General features: G+C 39.6%; 2 protein-coding genes across 2 annotated transcripts; one reads left to right on the top strand and one right to left on the bottom strand.

The window, feature by feature from the left end:
- The first annotated feature begins 1949 nt into the window (after positions 1 to 1949).
- On the top strand, positions 1950 to 3799 carry LOC126592985 (uncharacterized acetyltransferase At3g50280-like). The gene has a single exon (XM_050258821.1). The coding sequence runs from the start codon at positions 2024 to 2026 to the stop codon at positions 3467 to 3469; it is 1446 nt and encodes a 481-aa protein (XP_050114778.1). The 5' UTR covers positions 1950 to 2023; the 3' UTR covers positions 3470 to 3799.
- A 1696-nt stretch (positions 3800 to 5495) lies between these two features.
- Positions 5496 to 9598, bottom strand: LOC126592984 (sulfoquinovosyl transferase SQD2-like). The gene is made up of 11 exons (XM_050258819.1): positions 8957 to 9598; positions 7994 to 8060; positions 7728 to 7798; positions 7484 to 7601; positions 7293 to 7366; positions 7093 to 7148; positions 6925 to 7008; positions 6705 to 6792; positions 6543 to 6620; positions 6335 to 6391; positions 5496 to 6157 (listed from the first exon to the last, which is right to left on the bottom strand). Exons 1-11 carry the CDS (start codon positions 9304 to 9306, stop codon positions 5656 to 5658), a joined length of 1545 nt encoding a protein of 514 aa, XP_050114776.1. The 5' UTR covers positions 9307 to 9598; the 3' UTR covers positions 5496 to 5655.
- Between the last annotated feature and the right edge of the window lie 3630 nt (positions 9599 to 13228).

Consider the following 13228-nt stretch of genomic DNA (forward strand, 5'->3'; position numbering starts at 1 on the left):
AAATGTGGTCTCGAAACTCTTTACGCAAGGAAAAGTACAAATGAAAACCTAAACAAACCCAAATCGAGAATCTTATATGCCAAACGAACCTAAAACGATCACATTGGCAACAGTTTGTCCAAATCATTACCAACACAGTCGATTTGAACTTACCAATTAGATCCTAAAGCAAACCAAAAAAAATATCAAACTCTTGCCCAACCTTACCCACAAATACGAAGGATTAAAGGTAGGACTGACCCAAACATGACTCTTAAAATTAAAACAAACATAAATTTTCTTGCTCGGAATTCAATGAGGCAGAAGATCTGCATAAAAATGCACACACCATTATATTCATTTTTTCGGATATGGATCCTTTCCGGATACAATTATCCTAATTCTAGGGATTCATCAATTCAAGCCGTTAAAATTTGATGAAACGGTTAAAGTTATTATAATTTTTAAAGTGGACTCCTGTTTGTAGCCGTTGGATAAGATTTTAATGATTTGGATTGATAGATCCCTAGGATTAGGACAATTGGATTCGGAGAGGAGGATCCATGTCCCATTTTTTCGATCTAGGCGTGAATATTCGTAATTCCCAAGGGTCTTGGCACATGTCTCTCTCTGCATTACCTATATTGTGAAAATATATCAATTGAAAATCCATGCAGCTTATGAGTCATGACTAAATAATAGGTGATCTGATAGAAGCATCACTAAGCATGACTAAATAATTGGGGATCTTATATAAGCATGCTAAAATATATAGGATGATATTTAAATTGACTTATTTGTCGATTTGCTTCTCGAATTTGTATATAGTTGCAATTTTTTTTTTTAAATTCTAATTTTAGCCGATTATCCCCTTGAACTTTTATATATAACCAATCCCCCCCCCTCACCCCCACCTCCACGTTAGATTTTGAAATTTTTCATCCATCATACACGCGAACAAAACATGACAATTGTACAAGGACAAAAAAATAACTTTGTTTCGGTAAATTGAGTGCAAAGTCAATACTTTGCATGTAACATCCCACATCGCTCAGGGGAGTGGATTATGTAAGTCTTGTATGTATATTCTCATCTCTACCTAGCACGAGGCCTTTTGAGAGCTCATTGACTTCGGGTTTCGTAGGAACTTTGAAGTTAAGCGAGATCGCAACGAGAGCAATTCCAGGATTGGTGACTCATTGGGAAGTTCTCATGTGAGTTCTCAGAAACAAAACCGTGAGGGCATAGTCAGGGACCAAAGCGGACAAACAGCCCTTTTAAATTACTATAATGATATAATCTACAATAAGTGCAATTCGAACTTGAATAAATGGTAGGTATAATGTAATGGTCAATTGGCTTAACTAACAAAAGTAAAAATATAAATAAATTATTTTTTGATCTTTTGGTTAGTCTTATTCCAAAAAAGTTTGTTTCATTTTTTTGACCTTTTCGTTTGGCAAATAGGTTTATATGGTTTTTTTATTTTTTATTTTTTTATTAGGTACTTACCTGTCTTACTTTTTAATTTTTACCTTCACTATATATTTGACCTTTTCGTACGATATATGTTATTACATAACTAGTGAAATATATATATATTTTTAAAATTTTTTTTTACAAGAAAACTAATGAAAAGAGTTTGAAAATTTTGAGTTTTAATAATAAAGACAAAATAAAAAGTAAAGTAAATAATTTTTTAGTATAAAAATTATAATTTTTCGTTAAGATAAAAAGTACTGGGAGTTTTTTTGTTAAAATCTAATTCTTCACTTGTAAGGTGATATATGTGATGGTATTTCTTAACACGTCATCATATAAGGAATTCACTTGTAAAGTGATATATGTGACGGTATTTGTTAACACGTCATCATATCATTTCCTGGGCCCCATCCTAACAAGAAAGTAGGACGCAAGTTCATGCATCCAACCCGACCCCCTCCCCACCACTATATATACCCCGCTCCCAACTCCCACCACAACTCACAATTTCATACCCCCAGGATTTCTCAATCTACACCTCCTCGAAACGCACCATTTCACCATGCCTTGCTCCGATTCCTCCGTTTCCGTAATTTCGCAATGCACAATTTACCCCGACCAGAAATCCGCCGTCAAGTCTCTCAAGCTCTCCGTCTCTGATCTTCCCATGCTCTCCTGCCACTACATCCAGAAGGGCGTCCTCCTCGACTCCCCGCCCTTCTCCGTCGTCGACCTCCTCCCCTCCCTCAAACACTCCCTCTCCCTCGCCCTCTCCCACTTCCCAGCCCTGGCCGGTCGATTCGAGACGGACGCAGACGGTCACGTCCACATTGTCTGTAACGACACCGGCGTCGGTTTCGTGCACGCCAAAGCCAAGAACCTCTCTCTGGACGCCGTCCTGCAGCCCAACGCCGACGTTCCACATTGCTTCAGGGAGTTCTTCGCGTATCAAAGGACTTTGAGCTACTCCGGCCACTTCAGACCTCTAGCCGCCGTACAGGTCACCGAGCTCGCCGACGCCGTGTTCATCGGATGTACGGTCAACCACTCCGTCGTCGACGGCACATCCTTCTGGCACTTCTTCAACACCTTCGCCGAGATTAACCGAGGCGCCAAGAAAATATCAAAATCTCCTGATTTTTCCCGCGACACCGTCTTCAACTCGCCGGCGGTGCTCCATTTCCCAGAAGGAGGCCCTAAGGTCACCTTCTCCGGCAACGATCCGCTGCGTGAGAGAATCTTCCATTTCACCAGAGAATCAATTCTCAAACTGAAAAACAGAGCAAATAACACTCATCTGTTCAAAACAACGCATAACTGTAACAGTGATGATAACGGTAACTGTAACGATAATGGCCTTTCTGAAACGGCCGAGATTCTCGGGAAGCAGTTAAATGACAGCTGGAATGCCGTACACCGATATAACGGCGCGAAAACGGCGGAGATTTCGTCGTTTCAATCTTTGAGCGCGCAGCTCTGGCGTTCCGTGACTCGTGCCAGGAACCTACCTGATTCCAAAACGACGACGTTCCGTATGGCTGTGAACTGCCGCCACCGCCTCCAGCCGAAGATGGACTCGCACTACTTTGGTAACGCGATACAGAGCATCCCGACCGTCGCTACCGTCGGCGAGCTGCTGTCCCGGGATCTGCGCTGGGGTGCCAATCTCCTCCACAACAACGTGGTTGCGCACGACGACGCCACAGTGCGCCGCGGCGTAGAGGATTGGGAGAGCGCGCCGAGGCTGTTCCCGCTGGGGAACTTCGACGGCGCGATGATCACGATGGGCAGCTCGCCGCGATTCCCGATGTACAACAACGATTTCGGGTGGGGCAAACCCCTCGCCGTGCGGAGCGGCGCGGCCAACAAATTCGACGGCAAGATATCGGCTTTTCCAGGGAGGGAAGGCAGCGGCAGCGTTGATTTGGAGGTGGTTCTGGCTCCTGAGACGATGGCTGGGCTGCTGTCCGATGGGGAGTTCATGCAATATGTATCGGTGGTAGACTGAGCCGGGTCGTACGCGATCACGCCCCCACTGTGGGTGGGACCCGCCGTTAATGTTTGAAATTACGGTTAATCCGTTATGGTGACTGGCTCGTGGGATTTAGGAATTGGTCAAAACTTAGTCAATCTCTGTGGTGAGATTGATTTGGACGGTTGCGATGAGACGTTAAAACCGCGACGTTTTGGCTACTAGTGTAGTGTGTGGGTGTGGATGTTTGTACTATTGTAGGGGAATTATTATATTATATTTTATCTGCTTAAAGAATTATGCACGTGATGAAATTGCCGAATTTCTTAATGTGAATAATCCATTAAAAGCCTCTATTTTTGTGAATTTTTAGTAGGAGTCACATGTCCTTATATCCAAATCACAATCTGAAATATATATATATATATATATAACAATTATTTGATAAAAAAAATGAAACTACGTATTTGCGAAAGCAAAATTCTAACGGGCAACTCATTTCTTTATTTATTTTTTATTAGTCAAATATCTATTTCGACTGATTTATTGAAGTTTTAACCATCCAATACGGAAAATAACCAATCTGAATTCTTAACTGATAGAAAATTGGCTTTAGATTGAGATAAACAGTATGAACATAAAGCCTTTTAAAATGATGGTCTTACCATTTACTCGTTTTCCTTCCTATGTAAATACAAGTCAAAACAGAGAAATTCAGAGCCTATCATGTTTCTCTGTAAAGGAAAACAACTTCATGTGACATTCAGAATCAATAATGCAATGATATTTGGAGATAAGCTTACACATAACAATGTATTATTGAATTCGAATATCATGTGACGATGAACTCGTTCCATGCAAGTTCTTTTCATCGATAAAGGAGACAATAGTATCCCAAATGGTCCCCAAACCGAACCGCGTCTGAGAAAGATATGGACCTCGACCATTTACCCCAACTGCCAAAACTTCTTTTCATGGGGCAGCAGGCAGCAGGCAGCAGGCACCACCACCATTGAGAAGCAGTGCTGCAGGTGCCTGTGCATGTGTTCCGCAAGTTGGTCCCAACCATCCAAAGTGCACGTTAGATAGATTCTCCTCTCTTTTTACACATTTGAAAAGTATTGGTTTGGTGTTTCGCCAATTAACCACGAAATTTGTTGTGACATGTATCAAACTTCCTGTCCAAACCCTTCTCTTAGTTTTACATTGTACACATGACCTAAATTAACCTAATTAGCTCGAGTTGTGAGGACGGGGTGAGGGGAAATGGCTTAGAATTAGAAAAGATTAATGGTTTGACTCTAACCAGAAAATTGAGCTGATTGCAGTTCGGTTTGTCTTAAAAAGTCCATGTTCTGATACAATGCACCACAAAGTAGATGCGAGGTTTTATTACGATAGGCATGAAGTTTACATTATTGCGTCAAGTCTCCAGTGAGCAACTTTTACTTTATTCAACAAGACCGTAACAGACGTCTAAATCCAATCCCATTTGCTATATGTGACAAGCTTGGCATAGAGAAAAATACTTTCTGGCCATGGTTTTCTTATCCCCATCCTCTTCCTCCATCTCTACTTGTGTTATGAGTGATATTGAGGATAGAGACTGGAAATAGGGAAACCAGGGCAGGGAAGTCTCTCTCTGATCCAGGGGATGCACCGGGATGATTTTCGATGTTGCGGTCCATGGACTGCTGCCTATAGACCACCATGTACATGAAAATATGTTACCACTTTCAGTTAGACCCACTCATTCGTATGCATGTGAACTAGTTAATGAACACCAGAGCTATTCCTTCTCTATACTTACTGCAACTGGTCCTCAGGTACCTGATCTATGAGTGAAGGAGATGAAGTGCATGTGAAATGCATGGAATCAGTGACCCTACTACACTTGAACTTACTCTCAGCTGACATCTGACTAAAGTTACCGCGTTAAAAGAACGCACGAGGAACTTGCACAACATTAGATGCACAAAACATGCATACAGATCTCTCATTACAAATTTCATGGTAAGATGTGGCAATGATGGGTACGAATGCAGTTTCGTGAACATAAAAATGAGCAAGAGAACGACGTAACTGACATTGTATACCGTCCAATATTTACAAACAAATAATCTACAATTATCCCAAGTACAATCCAACAATAACTTCTTTTGAAGCGCAAAGCAAGTTTACAAATAACTAGTTACCTGTGCTGAAAGCAGTAGGACCCGAAATCACCTGTACTTGATTGCTGGTGTGGTTGGAGGAAAAATGCGCTTCATGAACCACTGCAGAGGTCTAAGAAATTGCGCTCTCTTCTTCCTCCAGAACCAAATGGCAGCATTGTATTGCTCATTTCGAATTACTCGCGTGGCTGCTTTCCAATCGTACTTCTCCATTTCCTCACGTGCTGCCTTGCCAATTGTTTCCCTTAAGTCCTTGTTCTCCAGCAGGGGCTGTAACTTACTTAAGCAGTCATCAAGGTCATTATAATCGTAGAGAAAGCCAGTTTTCCCCTCCTGATCTGTGGGAATTATATCTGGGATTCCACCAGCTCGCGCTCCCACCACAGGGATACCTGAAGACATAGCCTCCAATACAACAAGCCCAAGTGTCTCTGATTCTGAAGGCATCACAAAAACGTCACCACTGGCATATGCCTGTGAGAGCTCTTCACCTCCTAACATTCCTGTAAATACTGCAGGCATGCCATCAAACAGTTTTTCAAGATCCTCCCTGCAAAAGTAAAAGCCATACAATTGAATGAGTACAAGTGCTTTTTATGTTGAGAAAGGAACATGTTTTTTCCCGCATTTCCAATAACAAGCTGCTGCATCATTTTTTGACGAGCTTTTCTGTAGATGCAGATTACTCCCTAGAATTCTAAAAGTTCATTATGTACCAGAGCAATACCTGTATGGTCCATCTCCAATGAAAGCAATTCGTGCTTCAGGAAGCCGATCCATGACACTGTTAAATCAGAATGGTTTATAAGTTAAAGGCTGCAAATTGTACATATATTTATAAAATTAAGGCTGAAATTACAGAGGAGATCTACCACAAGATATAACATCCATGTTTAAATTTTAAATATGTTATTTGTAAGAGAGAAGCACTCTACCTTTTCAGAAAATCCAAACTCTTCTCCACTCCAAGTCTTCCAACATGAACAATTAAAGGTTTCTCAGGTTCACCGTTGCTGTTCACAACAACATACACAAATTAAAAAAAGTTTCCAACCGAATGGGGAAGTGAGACACAAATTGACAAATAGAGGAACTACCTCAGTCTTATACGCATTTCATGAGAACGGAAGCGGGGATGGAAGCTTTCCGAATCAACACCCTTATTCCAAAGACGGATTGTATTAGCTGCAAATAAGCAATTAAAGATTAGTTTACAATTGTGCTGAATGGACACGTTTTTTCTTTCTTTCTAATCAGTCAAAATTTTCTGAAAAGTAAATCTGGGATTGAGACATCAAATGCATTTACTACAATCACCTGCGGCCACCCCAGCTTCTAGGAGATCCTTACTGATTGCAGCTGATGGCACTAGTGTGAGATCAGCAGCTCTGTGCAGAAACTCTGATAACAAAAACAACAATGGTAATTATATGCTCTGGTACCCATATCACTATATGAGGCCAGTATAAAGGTAGGGTTACATACTTATGACCAACCACATGGGTTTCACCAGCCAACTGAAGGTGTATCTCGGGATATATCTGCATAACAAAAGAGATCAAGGCTCAGTCCTAAGCACTCATAAACATACATTACTTTCTTCATAAGTAATTAAATGAATTTGAATTTTCAAAATATAAAATGAGTATCTAACAAACTTCAATAATATAAAGAATTAAACTCACACTGGCACATGAGTGTGATACGACATCACTATAGGAACACATAACAACTTAGCGATAATGAGGGCGCCGAAAACCTGATAAATAGTGTTCTGCGTCAGCTATCTTTTCAATTCTTTGTTATTACTCTAGTTTATCTATATATACAGAGTCAATCTACCATCTACAAAGAAAAGAATAAGAACAAATTGTACCATAATTCCAGGCGAGGATGCATGTATAATGTCAGGCTTGAATTGAGCAACCTCCGAAATTATTCTAGGACTAAGTGCAAGGGAAAGGGGCACCTTTTGATACCAGGGGAAGGGAAAGCTGAGAAATAATACAAAAAAGAGCAAACCAATGGGAGAGATATTAGGAAAAGTAATGTTCTGTATGCTTTTTGTTTCGTATCCTTTTTGCACCAAACAATAGAAATTAGATCACTATATAGCTTACCTTCGGGATCCAATCAACTTTGCTCCATAAAATTCGTCAGGAACTCCTTCATGGGTTGTCACAACCATCACCTGTACCACGTATCAGCAAGAAAATATGTCAGACCTCGTTTAAAGACATTAGAAATTTAAAGAATTTCACTGCCTCAAAGTTTAAATAGGCATGTAAATGCCAATTTAGCAAGGAATCTGATTCTCACTAATGCAGGTTCGATTAAGGATATCCATACACAATAATACAGAAGTGCGGAGATATAAAGAATTTACCTCATCCCCCATTTCACGCAAGTATCGAATGAAATTCTGGAACCGATTTTTATAACCTGACACATATCTGTGGGATAAACAGAAAAACAACACTTTCAATAGGCAAATAACCAGCTGAAAATTTGACAGAGTAGAAATTACAAATAACCAAAGCTCAAATTACGTTTCTAATGTGTTATACACCTGTACTACAACAAAGACTTACTTGAATGCAGTACATTATTTTAATTTACGTTTCTAAGGATAAATAGAAAAACAGCACTTTCAATAGGCAACCCTTGGTGGTTCATATCAGTTGAATATTTAAAAGAGCAGAAATTACAAATAACCAAAGCTCAAAATGTGTTATACTCCTGTACTGCAACAAAGACTAATTGAATGCAGTACAATGATCCCAATGGAAAGAACACTTAATAGCTGATAGACAAAACTAGCCAATAACTCATCAAACGGTGATCCCAATAGACGCCCATGCCATGCTAGAATGGACAAACCAGCAAGCCGGATAGCAGCTGGCAGACGGAGAGAGCCACTAAATCTACCAGCTAAAACAGGAGCACAAGTCATGTTTTTAACACTAAATTTGACATAAACTGAAACTAAAACAACCAAATTTTAGCTAAAGTTAACGATTAGTTGATGTAGAACCTTCAAAGGAACCACAATTGCCTTATAGTTAAAGTTTAAAACCAGCAGAAATTCTCGATGCAGGACGTCTGTCATGGACAATTCACCTAACACAATGTTAGTTAAATCTAAAAAACCAGATTAGACCCAAACCTACTGCCAATGGCAGCAACTAAATGCACAAACTTCACTTAATTATGCCTTACAAATTTAAGCAACCACGATTAAAGACAACAAAAGAAAGCAATTTGACAACATGGGTAATCTCAAAATTGAAAATTTAGTGAAGCTAAATCAAAGTCGCAAAACAGTAGAGAGAGAGAGATAGAGACTCACGCAAAGGGAGAAGGCTCAACAAAGAGAGCAATGCGACGAGGTCTCGAGTTAATCTCCGACTCAACATATGGAGGAGGACCCTCTTCCTCTTCCTCTTCCTCTTGCCCGACCTCTGTAATAGTCATGTCGCTGGCTTTAAGATCAAGTTTTCTACTTTTTGGTCTCTCAGAGCAACACAATCGAACACCTTTACCGCAAAGGCTACTGGGTTTTGCTCGTGAGGATCGGCAGGCTGGGAATCTGAGAGGAGGAAAGGGCGAGGAGAAGGATAATTGGGTATTGGTTGCAGAAAAGGGAGGAGGAGAGAGAGAGGGATTTAGAGAGAGAGAAGCAGGAAAGGAGGTCACCATGATGAGTGTACTGTAAATCGTAATATAAGCAAGTACAAGTCGGAGTGGAAGAGGGTTTATTGTTTAGAAAATTTGTGGGAAATATTCGATTGGGATTTAAGGGAATATCACAAGAGTCTGGGTTGCATGTGGAGATTGGATGAATTATTTGCAAAGGATATTCGTTGGGAGGTGAGGTCAAATGGAAGCTCTCCCAGCATATGCCCCCTCTATTCCTTATTGGTTTGAGATGTTTGAGAACTTGAGTTGAATCTTTCTTCTTCACCATTCAACAAGCCAACAAAACGAGGGAAAGGTGCTACACGCTCGAGTGGACAATTCTCAACACTTAATGCAATCCAAATTTTAATTTTTTTGATAATCAACGGCAAAAGTTGTCTATACAAACTGAATTACTAACTTAAAGAATTTTTTTTTAATAACCAACGGCTGAGAGTTGTTTACTTGAACGGAACGAATTAATCCTAAAGGTGACTTTTTAATAAATTAAGAGAAGATGGAAGGCTTACACGTAAAAAGGGACAAGTAAAAAGGGGCAATTAAAAAGTGGGTATATAGTTGACAAGAAAAGAAGATATGATGTGGAGTAATTAAAACAAATGTACAATATTTGTTTGTGGTACTATTTGACAATCTCTTGATCAGATCATTTCTGATTTTCACTTTTAGATTATTTAATTTTAATGGATGAGGATTCTATTCGAATTCAAATTGTGGAGATTCTAGGGATCCTCATATCTTAGTCGTTCATCGTATATTGTGTGATCAGAAATCATTTGAATTTTATTATTTAAAATTAAACATAAATAGTACCTGACAAAAACTGACCGCACGATATACGATGAACGATTAGGATGTGAGAATCCTTAGAATCACCACAATTTGGAACTGGATGGGATCCTCATCCAATTTGAATTACAGTCAAACTGTTAAAAACATAGCTTGGATTTCACCTTTATCTGGAAATTGACATGTGGGCAACAGCCTCCATCCTACAAATCCTTGTCCCAGCATCACACCGAAAGAATGTGAATTTCTACGTTTGGAGTTCGAAGATCTAAAGATCTAGGCCGTTGGGAGAGTGATTTGAATTTTGAATTTGTGTGAAGTAAGTCATAAAATCAGATTAATAGAAATCATGTGATTGAAATTGAGTGATCTGAATGTCTCGATTTCTTAATCTCGAAAAACCAAAGTACCATATGAAAAGAGTCCCACCAATAGTTTACCAAATCGTTGAATTCGCTGATTTTTAACTTTTGATAATTAGGTGAAGAAATTGGATTTTGTTGAGTTTTGGGTTCAATATGTGTTGTATATTTCATTATGAATGTTACAAGAGAGTGAAGGCAACTCTTATAGAGAGCCAAAAGAAAGCTACAATAGATTGTAGGATAACTACACAAACACAATCCCTAAAATCTACCCTAACAAGTGGAAAAGCAAAAACCAAATTACAAGTAAAGAAGCTTTTACAAGCAATTAAGAAACGTTGATGTAAAGTAAATGACAAGCTATGGAAAGGTTGATGTAAGGTGAATGACAAGCTATGGAAAAGTTGATATAAGGTAAATGACAAGCTATGGAAACTGACTTTAGCCTATGACTTAGCTAAAGTGAGGATGACAACTCATACATACAACCCATCCATACAAACCGGTTTCAATACATCCCCTCAAGCTGGATCAAGGGGATTGATTTATCCAAGCTTGCACAACAAACGCTAAAACTGAGTAGAGTCTAGTGCTTTTATGAATAAATCAGCAAGTTAATCGTGGCTACGTGTTAACACGGTGTCTATCACCTTAGATTGAACTTGAGCACGAATATAATAGCAGTCAACTTCAATATGTTTGGTCATTTCATGGAATACTGGATTGGAGGCAATGTGCATGGCAGCTTGGTTATCACAATACAAGGAGATAGGTACCATGCTTGTGAATCTGAGCTCGGAAAGATGACAGTTCAACCATATGAGTTCACAGGCTGTTGATGCCATAGCCCTATACTCAGCTTCGGCACTAGATCAAGCAATAACAGTTTGTTTCTTGCTCTTCCAAGTGACAAGGTTCCTTCCAATAATGTGCAAAAACCTGTTGTGGATTTTCGATCAAGGGCATTTCCAACCCAGTCAATATCTGTGTAGGCCAAGATGTGATTTAATCTATTGTTTTTCATAATTATCCCCTTTTCTACTGAGCCCTTGAGATATCGAAGTATTCTCTTGACGATTTCCCAATGAACTAGAGTAAGAGAGTTCATAAACTGACTAGCTAGGCTAACTGAATATGAGATATCAGGCCTAGTAATGGTGAGATAAATAAGTTTCCTAACCATTCGCTGATAAACATTAGGGTCCGAGAGAGGTTCACCTTTTTCATGCCACTGAAGTTTGCTAGCTAGGGGTGTCCGAGCTGGTTTACATTCCATCATGTTAGCTTCATCTAAAAGATCGAGAACATACTTTCTTTGATTCAAGAACAATCCCTTTGAAGATGTAGCCACCTCAATTCCAAGAAAGTATTTCAAGGGCCCCAAGTCTTTAATGGAAAATTTTTGGTGAAGTGACTGCTTAAGCGTCTTGATTTCACTTATATTGTCACCTGTAATAATTAGGTCGTTAACATATATAAGCACAACCAATTTGCCAGCAATACTACTTCGAATAAACAAAGAAGAGTCAACATGACTCATTTTGAACCCTGCAGCTTCAAGGACTGAACTAAGCTTCAAATACCAAGCTCGAGGGGACCGTTTGAGACTATATATGGCTTTGTGAAGTCTGGAGACCTTGTTGGGTTCATTTTCTCTTGGATGACCATGAGGCAACTTCATGTACACTTATTCTTCAAGATCCCCATGAAGAAATGCATTCTTCACATCTATTTGGAATAAGGGCCATGCATTATTGACTTCCATAGACAACAATACCCTCACTGTGTTCATTTTGGCAACAGGAGCAAAGGTCTCCTTATAGTCAATGTCATAGGTTTGAGTAAAGTCTTGAGCTACTAACTGTGCCTTATGTCTTTCAATGTTTCCATTGGAGTTGAATTTGGTATTATATATCCACCTACTTCCCACGACCTTCTTGCCATTTGGAATATCCACCACACTCGATGTTTGGTTGTCATTCAAAGCTTGAAGCTCTTTAGTCATAGCATCTTGCCACTCAGGCATGCATGTGGCTTCATGAAAATTCCTTGGTTCGAAAGTGTGGGACACTTTGTTAAGGAAAGAAGTATGAGAATATAAGAATCTGTGATAAGAAATGGCTGCAGAGATAGGATGCCTTGTAGTGTAAGTAACATACTCTTGTAACCTCACTGGTGGATGTCTATCTCGTGTAGGATTTCTTCTTGGTGCACTTATAGCTTGCTGATTTGGTTGACCTTCTGATGGTTCAGAGAAGCTTGGCACTGCATCAGTTACACTCTTAGTGAGTTGTGAATTATCAGTGTTGATATAAGCAGGAGTGACTTCATGAATTTTTGCCGGAATAGGTAGTGGAAGTAGGTCCATAAGATCTTCTATATTAGCATTAGTCTCCAACCCTTTGTGGAAATAAGGTGAATATTCATCAAATCGCGCATCTCTAGAGATTTCCAGCTTCCCCGTGTTAGGGTTGTACACTTTGTAACCCTTTTGAGAACTGGCATATCCCATAAACACACATTTGACAGCTCGAGGGTCGAGTTTGTCACGATGGAGAGCTTGAATGTGCACATAACAAGTACAACCAAAGGTCCTGAGGTGAGACAAGCTTATATGCTTACCCTTCATGACTTCAAAAGGAGATTTAGTATTCAACACCTGAGTTGGCAATCTATTAATAATGTACATGGTAGTAAGTAGAGCTTGAGACCAAAATTTCTGAGGAACATTCATTTGGATCATAAGTGATCGAGTCTTCTCCAATAAA

This window comes from Malus sylvestris, chromosome 12, assembly GCF_916048215.2.
Source record: "Malus sylvestris chromosome 12, drMalSylv7.2, whole genome shotgun sequence".
Taxonomy (NCBI): domain Eukaryota; kingdom Viridiplantae; phylum Streptophyta; class Magnoliopsida; order Rosales; family Rosaceae; genus Malus; species Malus sylvestris.

What these genes read in the sequence shown, in the direction of transcription:
- LOC126592984 (XM_050258819.1), bottom strand. Translation starts at nt 9,306, where the DNA reads ATGGTGACCTCCTTTCCTGCTTCTCTCTCTCTAAATCCCTCTCTCTCT. An exon ending in TATCACACTCATGTGCCAGT is followed by an intron (nt 7,149 to 7,292) that starts GTGAGTTTAATT and finishes TTTGTTATGCAG; the next exon opens with ATATATCCCGAGATACACCT. An exon ending in AGTTTGGATTTTCTGAAAAG is followed by an intron (nt 6,392 to 6,542) that starts GTAGAGTGCTTC and finishes CTGATTTAACAG; the next exon opens with TGTCATGGATCGGCTTCCTG.
- LOC126592985 (XM_050258821.1), top strand. Translation starts at nt 2,024, where the DNA reads ATGCCTTGCTCCGATTCCTCCGTTTCCGTAATTTCGCAATGCACAATT.